This window comes from Montipora foliosa, chromosome 13 (genome assembly GCF_036669935.1).
Source record: "Montipora foliosa isolate CH-2021 chromosome 13, ASM3666993v2, whole genome shotgun sequence".
NCBI lineage: Eukaryota > Metazoa > Cnidaria > Anthozoa > Scleractinia > Acroporidae > Montipora > Montipora foliosa.
Window position 1 is genome coordinate 25,486,856 of NC_090881.1, and position 17,256 is coordinate 25,504,111.

At 38.3% G+C, this 17,256-nt stretch overlaps 1 protein-coding gene across 1 annotated transcript in view; it reads right to left on the reverse strand.

Moving 5' to 3' along the window:
• Positions 1–16,874, reverse strand: part of LOC137982657 (histone-lysine N-methyltransferase 2B-like) — a 31,018-nt gene extending 14,144 nt beyond the window's left edge. The window contains exons 1-17 of the mRNA XM_068829788.1: positions 16,493–16,874; positions 15,565–16,381; positions 15,107–15,156; positions 13,642–14,690; positions 12,472–12,519; positions 11,801–11,871; positions 8,950–9,131; positions 7,548–7,664; positions 5,923–6,048; positions 4,942–5,034; positions 4,775–4,828; positions 4,270–4,581; positions 3,575–3,634; positions 3,149–3,226; positions 2,944–3,054; positions 1,418–1,497; positions 414–562 (exon numbers count right to left, since the gene is read on the reverse strand). Of these exons, the coding sequence (XP_068685889.1) occupies positions 414–562; positions 1,418–1,497; positions 2,944–3,054; positions 3,149–3,226; positions 3,575–3,634; positions 4,270–4,581; positions 4,775–4,828; positions 4,942–5,034; positions 5,923–6,048; positions 7,548–7,664; positions 8,950–9,131; positions 11,801–11,871; positions 12,472–12,519; positions 13,642–14,690; positions 15,107–15,156; positions 15,565–16,381; positions 16,493–16,678 (3,583 nt within the window). The 5' untranslated portion in view covers positions 16,679–16,874. The remainder of the gene's footprint in view (positions 1–413; positions 563–1,417; positions 1,498–2,943; positions 3,055–3,148; positions 3,227–3,574; positions 3,635–4,269; positions 4,582–4,774; positions 4,829–4,941; positions 5,035–5,922; positions 6,049–7,547; positions 7,665–8,949; positions 9,132–11,800; positions 11,872–12,471; positions 12,520–13,641; positions 14,691–15,106; positions 15,157–15,564; positions 16,382–16,492) is intronic.
• Between the last annotated feature and the right edge of the window lie 382 nt (positions 16,875–17,256).

A 17,256-nucleotide genomic window follows, 5' to 3' on the forward strand; every position in this document is an offset into this window, starting at 1 on the left:
TAGTAGAGTACCAAAATGGTACCCTGAAAGTCTGACAATCTTAATGGGAGTAGGACATCACAAAAATTGTTAACATTTAAGGTTTCCGACTCTAAAGCAACGGCTGGCAAGGCCTTGATGAGGAAATGCCATATAGTGTGTTTTCACTGATGTCATCAGTAACCTTGTTTTTTCCACCGAAACCAAAGAAAACATTTGCGTGATAATAGAGTTCAATTATCTGAGGATTAACAAGGGGACACCAATATGGCCACCACGACATCACATGAAAGCACACTATTGACATGCTATATATGTACACATAAACACAGATGTTTCCACAAAGTTGACAACAATCTAAAAAGGTGTGTGCTTTTGAAAGGCACATGCTACTGGACAGGTTCTTCATACAACAAAACAAATTACACACTTACCATTTGCTCTCGGTAATGTTGGTGAGGATTTCTGTGACAATGACGGCGATTTTGTCACGGGTAAGGAGTCTGACTTATCTTGACTTTCCTCTAAGCGAGCGTAGGTATGATCCCATGTGGCATAATGAACAACTGATCCAAGAACTCCACTAAAATATAAAGATGTATTAAAACAACTTAGGGTACTACTTAGTACTATTTCTTCCCAAACGATCTCAGCCCCAATTCAAAACAGATAGAGATTGCTACCAAGTGGATAGGTGATAGGCGAGCTCATAATATATACAACAAGGAAGCCCAGTGAACTGTTGTGCACAAAGACAGTAAATCATATTGATAAATAAGATGCGGGAAGGGGTGTTCAGGCCAATTCCCTAATGGTTTTTCCTGACAGTCCTAATCTAATAAAATTCCAAAACAATAGAAACACCACACCCGCTATTGAATAAAAACAGAAGACAAAAGACATTGCCCCATCATTTTTCTTAACTGACCAATCACTCAGGGGTTTAAAAAAAATTGCATTAATGTATGCACTCTGTATCACAAAAGTTCATAAATTGCATTGAAAGAAGTAACATCCAGCATTACAACAGGGGGTGGCATTTCGATCACAGCAAGCTCTCAATACAGTGGCCTATAACTGTCAAAGTAAGGGGCATTATTGCTGGCGAGCAACCAAAAACAACAGATTGATATGTAATGCAAAGAAAAGGAAAACCAGCAAATTGCAATAGACACCAAAACCTAAGAAACAAGGCTTTTTGGTGCAAAACTGAAAAAAACTTATCTAAAAATGCCCAAAGCATATGTTTGTTTGAAAAAATATCTGCTGACCAACAATACAGCAGAGCAAATGGCTTAGATAACGGAACAAATTTTGATTTTGGCTAGTGGGTGGAGAAATTCCTGGGTTCACAAATTGACAACAACCAGCATGGAGGCATTGGCAAGCAGTGGTTAAATTGCAGCATAATCTAGATGACAAAGTAAAATAATCATACTTGGGGATGATATGCAATTGTTCCTCTTCACTCTGCTCTTTGCTCTTCAGTTTAAACCATGGGAACATCAATGCTACTTCCTAAAAGAAAGAATTAAAGAGGATGACAAGAAGCAACTCTTTGTTGTTGTTGTTGTTCTATCACACGTGATGCTACAATAACCACCAAAAGGGTTGAGACACGTTGCCTTTTAAGGAATCTCATACAAATCCCTCCCGCAAAGTCTTTCCACCTAAACGCATTCACCCCAAACAATGTTGTTTTCTTATCGCCAACTCTTCCTTTTTCCGTTACAAACATTGAAGGGGGGAGGCAGGGGAAGAGGGGGGGAGTACAAGTGGAAAATGTAATGTTAAGGTAATTTTTCCCTTACTGTTGTCTTCCCAGTTCAGCGTCTCAACTACTTTTGTCGCGTATTGTAGATGTCAAGAATTCATAAGACACCTGTCAATATAGTTGGATAAAATACAAAAGAGTTCTTGAACTAAGGAGTTGTCATTTGACAACACCCCTTTGACTGCCATACATTGTATATGCCTTGTCCCTGTTACAAAGACCCCTAATTAAGCATTCGTTTGTTGTAGTTTCGCGGCAACATGATTAAGTAATGTTGGTAATATTGAGAGCTACATATGGTACATGTTGATGTACATGACAGAAGAAATGGGGAATTACTATGACAACCACCGATCTGTGGAATGGGCCTGAATTACTGAGTCAACGCCCCGCCCACTTTCGTTAAACATTTTGTTGAAATTCCTTTCCCACAGGCTTACGGTGTACTATAACGACCGCAACAATGGAAAAACACATTTTCAAAATGTATCACTTTTCTTTGGCAATCGCAGAAAAACTTCCCACCAAGAAACCTGTGGTGAAGTCTCCCCCTTTTCTGATAATGTCTTGTATAATCTTCATTCTCAAGTCTCCTATTATAGAGCCTTCCATATGCACTCAGTTCTGCCAATACCTCTTCAGAATTGGAACTATTTACAAGCGAAAGTGGGCAGGGCAAAGACACGTAAATTCCCACCCATTCCACAGATCGGTGGTTTTGTAGTACTTCAAGATTGGCAAGCATAACCACAATAAGCAAATTTTTGTTTTAACATTTTTGTTACTTACTACACTGTATGACAAATTGTGATGAAAAAAGTCATTTGCCTTTCCTCGTATTATACAAATGGTCCCTTTCTTGCACTTATAAAAACAAAAATCCTGTACATGTATATTTTTTTCAAGGAGGTCACTTAAGTCAAATTTAAGCATAAATTTTAAATGCAAACTGCAAACCATTTAAATTAAATAATGGAGTAAAGATCAAAGTAACTGTCAAACAAAAATATATAAAAATAATTAATTGTAGAGCAAAACCAAAACAGTGTAGGGAAAAGAGCACGAAAGAAGAAAATGGAAACAGCCTGTATTAACATTATCTCCAAAAAAAATTTAATTCATACTAAGCTGAAATAAGCTTTAACTGCATAGTGAGTCACTGCTGTCCTTTTTTTTCCCAGTTAACTCACCTTGCAGAAGGTCACATAAAGGAATGTCCACTGCTTAACTAGTTCAGCATTGCCTTGTGAAAATCCATACAACATGTCCAAAATACCTTGCACTTCATTACAGAAGCTTTCCTGTACAAAAGTTAATTGAAACATATTGAATCACGGAAGTAAAACATAGTTGAACATAAATTCTTTCTTTCCAAAAAATACTAACAGTACATACCACAGTGATGTATTTCCATTCTCTGACTTTTGTCATTATCCCATCCAGATCTTTGGGATGTCCATTCTCCATGTGACACTGGTAACAGATAAACAAAAGCACCATGTTAAGCTCATAACCGCTTGGTCCAATCAAATTTTATGATTGATCCGACAACTCCAAGGGCCCCACTGGAAGATTTAATCCTGAGTTTACCATGAATAGGAAAAGGCAAAAGTTCAAACAAAGAGCACCCAAAAGGCGAACTATTTGGCTAAGACAGTGTGTCTACAAAACTGAATGTTTCTTGCTCTGTTACAGAAATCGCTGTCTCTGGGCATGTTATTTTGCAAGGCCAGAGTCCCCACTTTATCCATGTATACAGTTGTATATATCTATATACAAGTAATTTGCCTTGGTTAACATCATGGATTTTACATGACAAACCTGTTCAAAATGAGAGACAAATTGCTCATAAGCTTTGGAATGTTTCACCTCGTCCACAACCTAGAAAACACAACAAAAAATATTGATATCATATCACCCAAGATGCCACAAAAAATGATTTCAAGAACAAAAACAAGATCTGTTTAAGATCCCTTCATACTAAATGATAAATAATGTTTGTGAGTGTGATGGTGATATAGTTGGAAAGAAATCCAAGTAAGACTAGTCTGACACTAGCGAAAAATTTCACAACCCTCTGTTAATTACTTCAGAGCTAAGGAAACTTGTGTCAACCCTATACTCAGATGATAAATAGTGACACATCTGCTATGATAGCAAATAAGAAGATTTGAGAGATGAGAGAGATTTTAAAGGAAAAGATTGAAATAAGACTTTCCGTAAATGACTTTAGGCAAATCAAGAACCCTCAAGAAACATTTTGAGTGTGCTTCATTAAAGTCCTGCACATGACCCTCTGGGCCAAGTTGCTAAGTAAAGCATGGGTGGCCGAAACCCTTGGCTATGAAGTATTTCTGCCCAAATACTTTATGCAGGCATTGTTTACCATGCTTTAAGCAACTTTGCCTTGACTATTAACAAGCATGCATGATCTAACACTGATCTGTAAGACAGTTTAAGTATATAATCCCTTTCCGAGTGCTTTTAGTAGAATGAAGAAGGGCTTTGAGTCTTACTCGTTCAAAACCAGCCTCCATTTCTTCCATAAGTTCTCTGTACCAAGGGGATGTCTCCTGTTCAGATTGACACTGTCGACAAACAAACTGGACGTCTTCTGGCAAGTCTGACAAGCATTCGTACTGATCAGGAGTTATTCCTTGACATTCAGCATGGACCCAGTGGCCACAATCAACACAATGAACCATTTTAGATTCAAAGTCATCATCCGAGTAGCATTTGTCACAAAGAGGGCAGAAGTTCCTCTGTTCTCGCTGACGGCCACAATCTTGACAATGAGTGAATTCTAGCATCCAGAGGGCATCAGGTTTCTAAAAGAATGAAAGTTTGAGAAAATATATTTTTTTGAGACAATGTTAAGAAATTTAAATTTTATAACAAGATTGACTTTTAGTTTCCATGTTCTTACGTTCGTTACCATTGTCTGAAACTGTTGAACAGTCAAATTAAACAGTAAATGTTTTCAAAAATGGTTGATTAATCCACAAATAAAATGACACTTACATCTCCAGCAGTTCTCCTACCACAGTTCTTGCATTGAACACAACGACCACACACCTGGAACAAAATCAGGAACCTCAAACAAAATTGCAGCTCTACTTGTTGTCATTTTAATAACCAAAAGAAATTCATCATAATATTAATAATAATTACATATTTCAGCTCCTTACCCACACATCATCTTCACCCTCTGGTTCTGTTGGATAATATGGTCCCAAACATTCAACATGATAACCACGCTGACATCGATCACACATGAGAAGCTGAAACAACAAGAAATGATTAAATATGGCTTTCAAGCTAGCTTATCCTTACATGTGTATTAAATGAATATTAGACTAATCTTGATTCTCTGGACAACTCGAATTCACATTTTCTTGTTTCAAGTTGACAAACACTACTTTTCACGCTTGACTGTCAACTGCAGTCACATGCATGTATGCAAACTTTCCATAATGTGGTTACAGGATATAATTATACATGTACATGTAGTAGCATCATAATAATCAGTACTGTGGTACCAGTACATAGATGATGTCTTCAGCCACTGATAACTCCATTGACAGTTTCACATATTTAGCAGTATGTTCCTGTGCAGCTGTGCATGTTCTGAACAAGGTGCTCTAAGGTTTGAGTCTGCCAATCATATCCTTCAGTGTGATCATAAATGAAATGCCACCAGAGGGTACCATCCTAATGTGCTTTTTATTGCGATGTACTGTGTTAAAGACAAGATTTAAACTTGTGGGTCCAAGAATCAGATCCTGAAATCTGTCCATTCCCGGAAATTATTAATAAAGAGTGTTTTGGAATTGTTCCAAACTTAAGATCCACTGCAGGTTACCAGCTGTTGGGTTATTTGAAATGCAGCACATAATTTTTATTACATATGTATAAATTATTAATTAATGACATTGAACTTAAAATTAGCAATAGAAAAGAACGATGTTCCAGTGACAATGTGCCACCATTTTCCAGTTCAAATGCAATAGAATAAACTGTGAGAAAATTTATTTATTCTACTGCATTTGAACTTGAAAATGGTGTCATAATGTCACCGAAACATTGTTCTTTCTATCGCTAATTTTTACTTGTTTATGTTTTAGCAAACCATTGCTTATAGACATTGAACTTATTCCAGTTAATCAAACCTTGTCTTGATATCCACAAACAGAACAACTACTGCAATTATCACAACACCATGTGCTCTCATCTACTGGTGTTTCATCAAGACAAAATCCGTGGAACGGCTCAGCACAAACTCTGCAGTAGAACATCTGTAAAGACATTTAAAGAGGTCATAAGATGGAGAAAGATTAAGAAAGAAGAAAAGATGAAGTTTTTGGAGACAAGTTGCTGTCATAAACCAACAAGCCTTATTTTCAAATGGAGAATTCGTCCCTGAATGACTACGCCACATTTGTGACACGATTCAAACTTATGCCCTGTGGTTTCCTAGCATGGATACTCCTTCACTGCCCCACAAGAGATTTGAGAAAACCTGGCAATTTCACTGTGATCAGGTGATAAGTGTCCTGTCATAATCCTAGGCCTCACCATTAAGATGATGAGTTTTGGCTCTATAAATAACCCACCATATGATCCTGGAAAACGTTTCCCAGGTTACTAAGCTACTGAGATCGAACAAAAATCAGTCCGCTCAATCTACTATAGAAGACCCGATCTAAAAAGTTACAAATATGACCATAGTCCAAGAGGCATGTATTTAACCCACTTACATTTTCTTACTCCAAACTTTCCTGTCGACATCGAAATGCCCAATCAGAACTTGTTTTGTAAAGTTGGTTTTTAGGCAGATTTTTAGAGCAGTTTTCAATTGAGTGTCGAAAGTAATTAGCGCTTTGCACTCGGGCCGCAAATGACACTACGTGGGCGCAAATAAACAATATTCCCTCAAAAAGTCATGTTATTCCCTTATTAATCTATGACCAACATGTATTTAAAAAGAGGGAGAAGAAACTTGTTTGATAAGAATTATCACCACTTGTACTTTTAAAAGTAGAGTTTTCAATAATTGAAACAGGATAATAATGACAATTATTATTATTCTGTTGTAATTATATCCATAAATAATGTTTTCCTATTTTCAGTTAAAACTAACATCTCCCCTGACAGGTGGCTAATAACTCAAAAACCCTTATCTCACTGAAACCAGCCTTCTCAAAACCGGCCGGTCAACGGCTCAATGAGCCACCTCCTCAGAAAGTTTGACCGTCTCCTTCCAATGAGAAAATGTCTTATTTAAACAGACGTCACAATTTTAGCTCTAAAGTAAAGTCACTGGAGATGATATAAAGGCTTAAAAAAATGCTTGTTTGGCGTACAAATTGGCGTCCGCAATATTTTTTTGCGTGGAGCACGTGAACTGTTTATTTAACTAACATTCGAGTATTTCTTATCAGATACCATGCAAGTGTCAATTCCATATGTGAAATTTCGTCACTTTAAATCCCCCAGATTGCATTAAATTGCATCTGTGAGTGTCTAAATTTCAAAAATTTCCTAGGGGAACATGCCTAGCTGGTGCCCTTTGGGCACTCGCTTGGGTGCCTTTGGCACCAAAACCGTCTCTACTTTCCTTATAACCTGCTCCCCAAAAACATTTTGAGAAGGCTGTAAAACATGCTTGAAAGGATGAAAGGAACGCTTTTCCTGTACTTACTTATTTTGTGAAAATGAAAGTATTCAATTTAGAGAAACGGAAGGTGCCTAAAATAAAACTTAAAAAAAGAAAACCTAGTTTCTGCTACCAAACCTTCTCATTTCCTTTGCTGCCACAGAGAAAACACAGTTCCTTTATGATATCTGGAACACCAGCTGTAAAACATACAGCAAAACCTTCTTTCCATATTTCTTCTTCAGTACTGTTATCCTGTCATAAACAACAATCTCTCAGAATGATGATATGATTATTTGTCCTGAAACTTAAACATGTTTTATCACATAAAAAAAGTGGAAAATTTAAGAGCTCCTGTGTCTCTTGTTTCAGAATAATTATTCATGTTAAAGTGACCATTATGCATCATAATAATTATTCAAGGAGCAAAACAAAGCAAAATGAGAATCAAACAAAGATGATAAATATATTATTATGCAGTATATGAAATTAAAACAAGATGCAGGTGAAACGATTTTCTCAGTGAAAATCATCCCACGTAATGGCACAACTTAGTGGAGGCACAGTGGCCTCATGGTTAGTGCACTCGACTCCGGATCAAGTGGTCTGGGTTTGGTTCCTGGCTGGGGACAATAGGGCCATTTATACGAGAGCTAATAAGCCGCGGCTAACTCTGGCCGCGGCTTACGTAATATGCGAAAGGAACTATTTATACGAGTATAAACTCCCCGGCCAGGATAAGCCGCGGCTTGAGAAAGCCGTGAACGTAGATTTTTTGTACCATTTATACGGGGTGTTCATGGCTTACCTAAGCCGCGGCCAGAGTTAGCCGCGGCTTATTTTCTCTGGTATAAACGGCCCTAACGTGTTGTGTTCTTGGGCAAGACACTTTACTCTCATGGTGTCTCTCTCCACCCATGTGTATAAATGGGTACCGGCTAAATGCTGCGGGTAACCCTGCGATGGACTAGCGGCCCATCCAGGGGGGAGGAGAAATTCTCCTAGTCGCTTTATGCTAATGAAACCGGAGTTAAGTGCCGGCCTGATGGGCCTCCTGGCTCGTAAGCAGAGACTTTACTAATGGCACAACTTAACCAATGTGAAGAAGCCTGACAAAAATCTGGATCTGATAACAGGACTTAAACCCATAACCCCTCAATATCATTGTGATACACAATGGCCCGCCACTGAGCTATTATAGAATCAAGCCATCTAGAACATGGTCAATTGCAAGTTCTCTTATATCTTGTGAGGTGAAAGTATCAGGGAGGATATAATAAAAGGCAATGGAAATGCAGATTTGCTACGCCACAAGCCTAGTGGCTTGACTAGTCCCCAAGTGGCTTCACCACAACTGCTTAAGAAAATTGCAAAAATTTAATTAACCCAATGACTCCAAGGATGGAGACAGATTTTACTCGGTCTAAAGCCAGACAATTTTACTCATCAGTAGTGAGTGGTTCAAAAGTCAATGGGTTAATCAAGTAATCGTATAAAAGATTTGCTTTTTGTCGGAAATTTCATAACATTATCCACTCACACTCCAGGGCAGCTTGACAAGGTTTTTGTCATCTAATAAGGCTTGCCGTTTGCCACAAGGTGCTGGCTTGTTAAGAAGTTTTCCCCTTTTCTTGACAACTGGCCGCTGATCCTGTTCTTTCTTGTTTACAGAGGATTTTTCCTTGAGATTTAAATCTTTCTTTGGTGCCATTTTTGGTTTAGCTGATAACAATGAAACACTTGCAGTAAATCAACAAACAAAAAAAGGGTTTTTAAAAGGAAAAAAGAGATGTCCTTATTGGGGCCAAGAGTGTAACTGTCTAAAGCTACATTTTTAAACCACCTTTCGGTTTTAACAAAGAGATTATTTTGTGTATGTGGTCTACACATAACTAGAAATTACTTTGTGTTCTTTTCCACTGGTTTATTGTACACTTAGATCTGACCATAACACTATGACTACTACCAGACGGAAAAACTAGCAGGTGCCTTCCTTGTTTAAAGGTGGGTCGCACTTTCCACAATGACCAGATAAATCTTTATCTGTAAATGGTTTGAACCCAGATGTCATAATTATCATAATTAAGTGACAGAGAATCATTCAGGTGGGTGTAGACTTACATGTAAGAGGGGCTACATGTACACTTACTCAGAAGGACTTCTGCTCAGGTTGTCAAAGCATCAGTCAATGTCACCCTAACACTCATTCTGAGCACTACACTCACCCAGATGTTTGTACTACTCAAGGAGGCTCAAACCAGTCTCAACCCTTCCAAGTGGCACTCTTATTAGAAGGATCAGCACCACAATGTTGTATCATGTATTGGCAATATTGTGGTACCAAATGAAACACTAATTATTGCTGATCAAGATACAGTAATTATTGTGATGTAATATGTCGCCATCGCAATGGGCAAAAACACCCTTTATTTTGTCTTTAGTTGTTTACACAGGGCTTGAAATTGCCACCAATACAGTCGCCTTTGTGACTAAAATATCTGGAGAAGTTGCAAATTTGCAACTTGTTTTCATCTTCGCTCTTTCGAAACAAAAGGGTTAGCAGTTGCCACTTTGCTTCTCTTTTTACTAAAATAAATGAAGAAATGACAAAATTATTTTGTTTCTCGCCTTGAGTTTTCTTTCAATCTGAAGATAGCGTAATTGTAGCATAATTTCGCTGCGATGTTACATGCACAACTCTTAGACTATTCCTTCGATATCATTTGCCATTTTCAGCGCTTTCTTTCAACACAAGTATTGCGGGCTCATATTTTCTTTTGCTACACCACTGACAACACAATGCAGTGCAACGATTTTGCAACTAAATTTTGCGAAATTGTGACTAAATTTTCATATCTTGTCAAAAAATTGCGACGGGATTTTTTTCGTTTATTTCAAGCCCTGTTACAGTGTATATTTCAAAAACGAATTCAGTGACCCTCATTTTTTATTTCTGAAAAGTAACCAGAAGGGCATGATGAAACTTTCTGCAAAGTTTTAAAAAATTCTGTCTAGTGGATTCAGAGCTATGGAGGCATATCTATGACAAAATTCAATGATCAGTAATTGAAATAAAATCGTCCAAATCATGAATGCATCAATCCAAAGCTGAATGGCAACAAGCCAATTCTGCAAATGGGCATCACAGAAAGAGGCATAACGCAGAGAGCATAACGCAAACAGCCATAATACAAATAAGCACAACACAATGAGGCATAATGCAGAGCCATAACGCAAAGAGGCATAACTTAAACAGGAAGACAAAGTTTGATAGCGATTATTATATGTCCTTTCCCTTGAACAATTGATTCACATATTTTTAGAGCTTAAATTATTTACAGAGTACACAGTTAGTCTCCATTCTTCAAAGGGCCTTTGTGTTATGCCTCTGCGTTATGGCTATTTTGCGTTATGCCTTTTGCGTTATGCTTTTCTGCGCTATGCCTTTTTGCACTATACATTTCTGCGTTATGCCTTTTTGTGCTATGCTTCTGCATTATTTTTCCTAAAGCTTTACAACAGCGTTGTAAAACGTAGTTAATGGAGCGTGACTCGTAGAGCTATCCCTCCACATGTCACGTTATTTCGTAAACATTACGCAACGCAAACGAGACATGAATGGATTCCTATATTCTAACAATCCGAACTGTGTTCCTTTATCCTTGTCTTTAATACTGTCTGCCTACAGTTATATCCCTTATCTGGATTGGCGAAAAGCAACAACTATCCCCATTCATGTCGCGTTGAACGCTACAGAAGTTGTTTGTTTTAGATGGTACGTTAGTCACCATTGGTTTAGTCCTAGACATTAGTCTCAGTATAAAAGGTCTAGTAAAGTCCAAAGTATCACTCTGTGAGCTCTATTCTATTCAGCTTTGGATTGATGCATTTATGATTTGGAGGATTTTATTAGAGAGCCACCTTAATTTTGTGATTTTGTTAAGGTAGCTCTAAATCCTCTGGACATAATTTTTTTTAAACTTTGCCTAAAGTTTCATTGTGGCCTTCTAATCACTTTTCAGGAACAAAAAAGGGGCGTCACCCAGTTCGCTTTTGAGATATGAGAAACTAAATCCACAATATAGGGTGTTTTTGCTGGGCTTTCCCATTGCCAAGGTAACTTATTACATCACAATAATGATCACACCTTGTTTGGAAATAATCAGTGTTTCACATGGTACCATAACATTGCTGTTACGCGATACATTATTTTAGCGTTATTTGGTCTAAACACAGAGCAGAGTCTTTTAAGTGTTGAAACCCTTTGGAGCCTCCTAAATTAAGAAAATCGTTGCCCAATAATTGAGCGCTCTAAGGTCATCGAAACAAGTTAATCACTGCAAAGTATTTCCATTGCTGTTGGAATTATCCATTCTGTGGGCCTAGATTACCTTTCTCAATCTTCCTTGGTGTTCCACTGCCCTTTGGTTTTGGTGGTTGGGGGTTGAGACACTTTCGCTTTCTAAAATTTAACACATGGGAGTTAATGTTACTGTTTGGGACGAAAGTTCATGCATCTTGCATAAAATAACAAGATTCTTAAAATAAACTATTTACAATGCTAAACATTTTTCAAAAGTAAAAAACGAACGTAAGTCATCATCAGGGTATTAAAGTACCGTCTGCTAAACGCATATTTTATATCTTTTACGTAATTCCAGATAGGGAAAGTTCCACAACATAGGACTTGATTTGTCTTTTCAAACAAGGCTTCAGTTAATGGCTCATTAGGCCTTCAAGGATTCTGCGCTTATAAGAGGATTTGGCCATGGATGCAGAGAATATGCCAGCTAAAAGAATGAGAAGGATTCTCGCCGAGGTGACGAGCAGGTTCTGGGCCATTAGAAGTGTTGGAATGTTCGTCAATTCACCCTTGCACATTTGTCATGGTCTCACCGATGTAACAATCACTGCAAGAACAGCCCCGGTTATAAACTCTAATACCCTGATGATGACTTAATGTTAAAAACGTTTCAGGCTTGTATGTAAATACAGGTTGTAGCTCTTTTTAAACCTATGCAAACTTTATGAACAACAAGACTGTTATTCCTTAACTACTTACACACACGACTGTTTGCTTGTGCCGGGTCCACCAAATTTTGGTTTGTCTCTGCAAAGAAAGCATTTTAATGAAACAGAAAATAGCATCCTTCATGTTTAATGAATGAGCATGACCATCCTTAAAACCATGTCTTTCAGATGTTGACAGGGTGCTTGGTAAACTAAGTTACAGTCTACATTTATTTAAGAACTGGGGTTCTCTACCAAGAAATACAATAATAATTATCATTTTCTATTTTTTTCTCTTATACTGTAAGTGAACAGCACCTTTTTCCACCACTTCGTAATATGCCTGCAGAATGCTGTTAGAATGACGTATGTTGTGTGACTCGCAATCTAACAAATTTCAGTCATGTTCATGACCCTTCGATTCTTCTTTAAGAAAGTCTTACCCTTCCAACTAAGAGGGACACTTACAAATTTTAACCAGGTTAGTTTCTAAAAAAACACATTAACCCTGAAAAGCTCCTCAAGGTGAATCATCTGTTTATTATTTGTATATTTATATATTAATTAACTTAACATCCAAGCGTAGCTCATGTGCTGTAGTGGATATTGCTCGCAGATTGCATCTCAGTGCTCCAAGTATGAATCCCAGCTTGTGCACTCCAAAGTTCACTCAGCTTTCCATCCATTTGTGGTGGGTAAAATGGGTACCAACACTACTGGGGAAAAGTTGTGCATGCAACGGGATTGGAGTCATATCCACCCCTGCCATAAGTTATGGTAGAAGCTAATGAAAAAGGATCCTTAGGGTTGCCTCTTGTCTAACCTCTAATACAAATGAATGAAGGGGGTAGTTTCTAAAGAAACTGTGGTGCTGCATCGGTGGGGGAGTAGTATACAAAAATTTGGTTTTATTAATGGAGTTGATAATGGAAATTGGCCACCGTACAGAGATTCTAAAAGCTGACGTTTCGAGTGTTGGCCCTTTGTCAGAGCGAATCCAGTTGGCCCTTCGTCAGAGCGTTAGCCCTGATGAAGGGCTAACGCTCGAAACATCAGCTTTTAGAATCTCTGTACAGTGGCCAATTTACATTATCAACTCCGTTGATAAAACCAAATTTTTGTAACCTCTAAAACACATCCCGATAAAAGGTTAGACCATAAGTTTACAAAGTACATGTAGTATCAAAATAATAATTATTATTACAAAATTAATCATACTTACTTGCACCATCTACAAGTGCCACAGTCATCTGACACTTTGCAGCCTTTGCAATTCCCACACCGAATGCGCCGACGTCCAGAAACCACTTCACAGATTTTTTTTTTCCTCACTGCTACCTTCCTGATAATTTTGATAACTTTTGTCTTGGTTTCTCCACTTTTAGTTTTGATTTTCCGAACAACTTTGATTACTTTTTTCACCACCCTCTCTGTGGGTTCCTCTTCACTTTTTTTGATGTCTTTTTTGAGTTCAGAAAGTGGCTTATTGCTCTCCTCATCCTCACTTGAACTTGGTATTTCATTCTCCTTTTTCACAGCCTGGATTCTAGACAATGGCATCTTTTTGCCAGTTAGCCTTCTCTTTTTGGCTGCTTCAGGCATTTCATTATTTCTGTGCTCATCATCAGAATTCACATAGATCCGGTCTCCATCTCGACTCTGAGATCTAGAGGAACGGTAGCTACTTCTTTCACTTTCAGAATCATTTTCATTTCTCTGCAAATTTACTCTTTTCTTGAAGTCCCCCAAATTATCATTATTCAAAGGAAAGTCATCTATGGTCTCTACACTTTCCATTTTTTCTTGCAATTCCTGAAGTCGTTTTGACCTAAACACAGTCTTGTTTGTCAATAAAGGTGTGTATGTTTTCCTCTTTCCAATGTCACCATTGAGAGAAGAAATATCTGAAACTGAAGAAGTATCACTAACTTGATCCTCTAAGTCTTGTTTCTCACGTTTAATTTTAATTCTTTCTGATCTTTTAACAGAACCCAAGCTTTCCTTGCCGTCAGTTTGTCTCTCATCCTTACTTGACTCCCAACTTGATATCTCATCATTTGAATTTGAAGTTCTAACTTTCTGTGCCTTCCCTGGTCCCAGTTTTGTCTGTGCATTTTCCCCAGGAAATTTTGCCAATTGGTAGTGATTTGTCAAGTCAACAGCATTTTTTATCCGCTTGGCATTTTTGATACGAGCTTTCTTGGGAACATAACGGTTACCACTTGTTGACAAATCTTTACCAGACTCCTCTGCGAAGCTTGATTTTGTGTACTGAAGGGAAAGGAAAACCAATAATAATAATATTATTATTATTATCTAATACTGAAAATAATATGCCTAAGTATTAGTCTTGCAACCACGACCTTTAAACAGGAGGTTTATTAAACGCAGTCCACAGCCTGGTTGTTTCTTATCATCTCTCCTTACTTTCTGAACTGGCAACCTCCAGCTCAGAAGGCCATGCACTAACCGACTGTCTCTGTCTCAAATATAAAAATTGAGATTGGAAGAAATAAATAATTATCGCTGGTAGGAAAGCAATCTTACAACTGAAACAAATCTGATTCATCAACCTAGTGTAGATAGGATTGTCAAGTTTTCCTTACTACAAGCCCTCATTAACAGAAGCTAAAGCCATAGCAGAACATACCAATGCATAAAACATGATAAAAGCAATCAAAGCATACCTCAGTCCCTACAGCTTCAAGAGGCTGAATGTCAAATCCCGTCGGGGATGCTGTCAAAAGAAAGATTTTTTAAGCCATTCTCAATAACACTGTGATACAGATGACGTGTGCTCACATCAACCACATATAAATTAAGAAAAACACACAAATCACAACTTTCGTTACCAACTCTTTTTCTAGCTGATGCAAGTATTTTTTCAGAATTCTATGGAGAGAAAGTCCAAGAGGGGTGCTGGAAGCTCATTCCAACCCTCACACACTAAAGAAAGTACTCTTTACAAAAACAACACCTAATCAACAAATTCCTTCATTCATTGTCAATATTATAATTTACATAACATTTTAACACAACCCTCCCAAAGAGTGTGTGTTTTGTTTGGTTGCAGAAGTATAGTAGTACAATGCAAAATGCAACTCGTGGATGTAGTTTGAGAAAACAATAATTATTATTTACAGACCTGGATTTTCCACATAGACCCTTTGATCAGCCGATAGTTGCACTTTCTCGATTTTCACCTCTCCAACTCTGATGGCTTTCCTTGGGGGATGTTCAGAATTGCCTTCTTCCAAAGGTCTCTTTCGTCCTTGATTATTTAACTTACGTGTTGGCAATCTAAGTTCCTTTCTGTTCGTTTTGAACTTCGGCGATGTCACATCATCATAATCCAGTTTTTTGCTTTTCACAACACGCCCGGAGCGCGATCGCACTTCTCCCATTCCTTTGTTTACCGAACCCTTATAAACGCGAATCCTCTGACCTCCCTTTGCCTTTGCCAACAACTGCTTGGCGACTGGAATAGTTTTTCTCTTCTCAATTTTTGCATAAGGAAACAGATTTCTCTCATACACCTTCAAACTCTTACCAATGACTAGCTGAGCAGGTTTTGACACTCGAGGCACAAAATTTGCCTTTACCTTCGTGGTTGATTTTAGGTTCGGAGGTAAACAAGCCTTTTCGAACACAACTTTGGCCAAAGGAGGCGCAAATCGCCTTTCGTACGATTCTCTTTTCCTATACTGTTTTGCATAGATATTTTCACTTGATGGAGAAGTCGATTTCTTGCTTCCCGTCTCCCTTCCTTCACGTTTACGATGAGCCGATTCTTGAGATAATTTTGGCGAATGACTGATTGAATAATTTCGTGATTGGGTATCGCGAACGCCATCTTTCCTATAGTTCACTCTTTCGCTGCCATCCAAATATTCCTTAACAGAAAAAGAACGATAGGCTTTGAGACCTAATTCCTCTGCTCGGAATCCATAGAAGTCTTCTTCCTACAAAGTAAAAAAATCAAAGCATGAGGACGAAACCTGTGCGATTGCCGAATGAGTGAAGCAGACATGATAAACAAAACTCAGGGAAAATGTGCATGACAAACTGTGAACCTCTTCATCGGAATCTCCAAATATTTCGCGATATCTTCGAAGACTTATCAAAACTGGTGCTATTGCTGAGCCCTGCCGCTTCCCGGTCGTCCTCTCCTTCCCTCTCCGCCCCAACATATTTAATTTCTTTTTATTCTCTGGCGAAGATCGGCTCTTGTTGGTTCCAGGGAACTTCATTCGCGCCATCTTGCCTCAAAGTGCGCATGAGTGCTCAACCACACGTGTTTTCCATGGTACGACCGCACTATATCATGGGACAAAATGGAGTAAACAATGAGTTTTTTGCAAATTTTGCGTCGATAGAAAGGCTCTCTTTCAATCATCTAGGAGATCTCGCACCCAGTGTTAGTATGGTTTGATAAAAATTTTAACGTTCAAGGATGATGATTGTTGCACGGGTCGATTGAGTGGCCAGGCCTGGTGGGTATTCCCCGGTGTGCAAGTTGATTTCCGGTGTGATCGATCCAGGGTAACCAATAATTTCAATAATTTCCAAAGTAGAGACAACTACAGCATCAAATGGTGCCGCGAATTTTGTTCCTGATCCTGTTAACTGTTTTAAGTTGACATTACGACGTAACTTGTAAAACTTTGTTTTATTGGCTGCAACGCCGCGTAACGCCGGCCGCTGAGTAGTAGGCAAAGAGAACATCCAACTATGTAGCTATGTAGCAGCTTCGCCAGACTCCGCCAAAAAAATTCGACTGACTACTCTCCGTTTTCATGGCCGTTACCTCCGGAAACTTCTATTTCAGGCCTTTAAT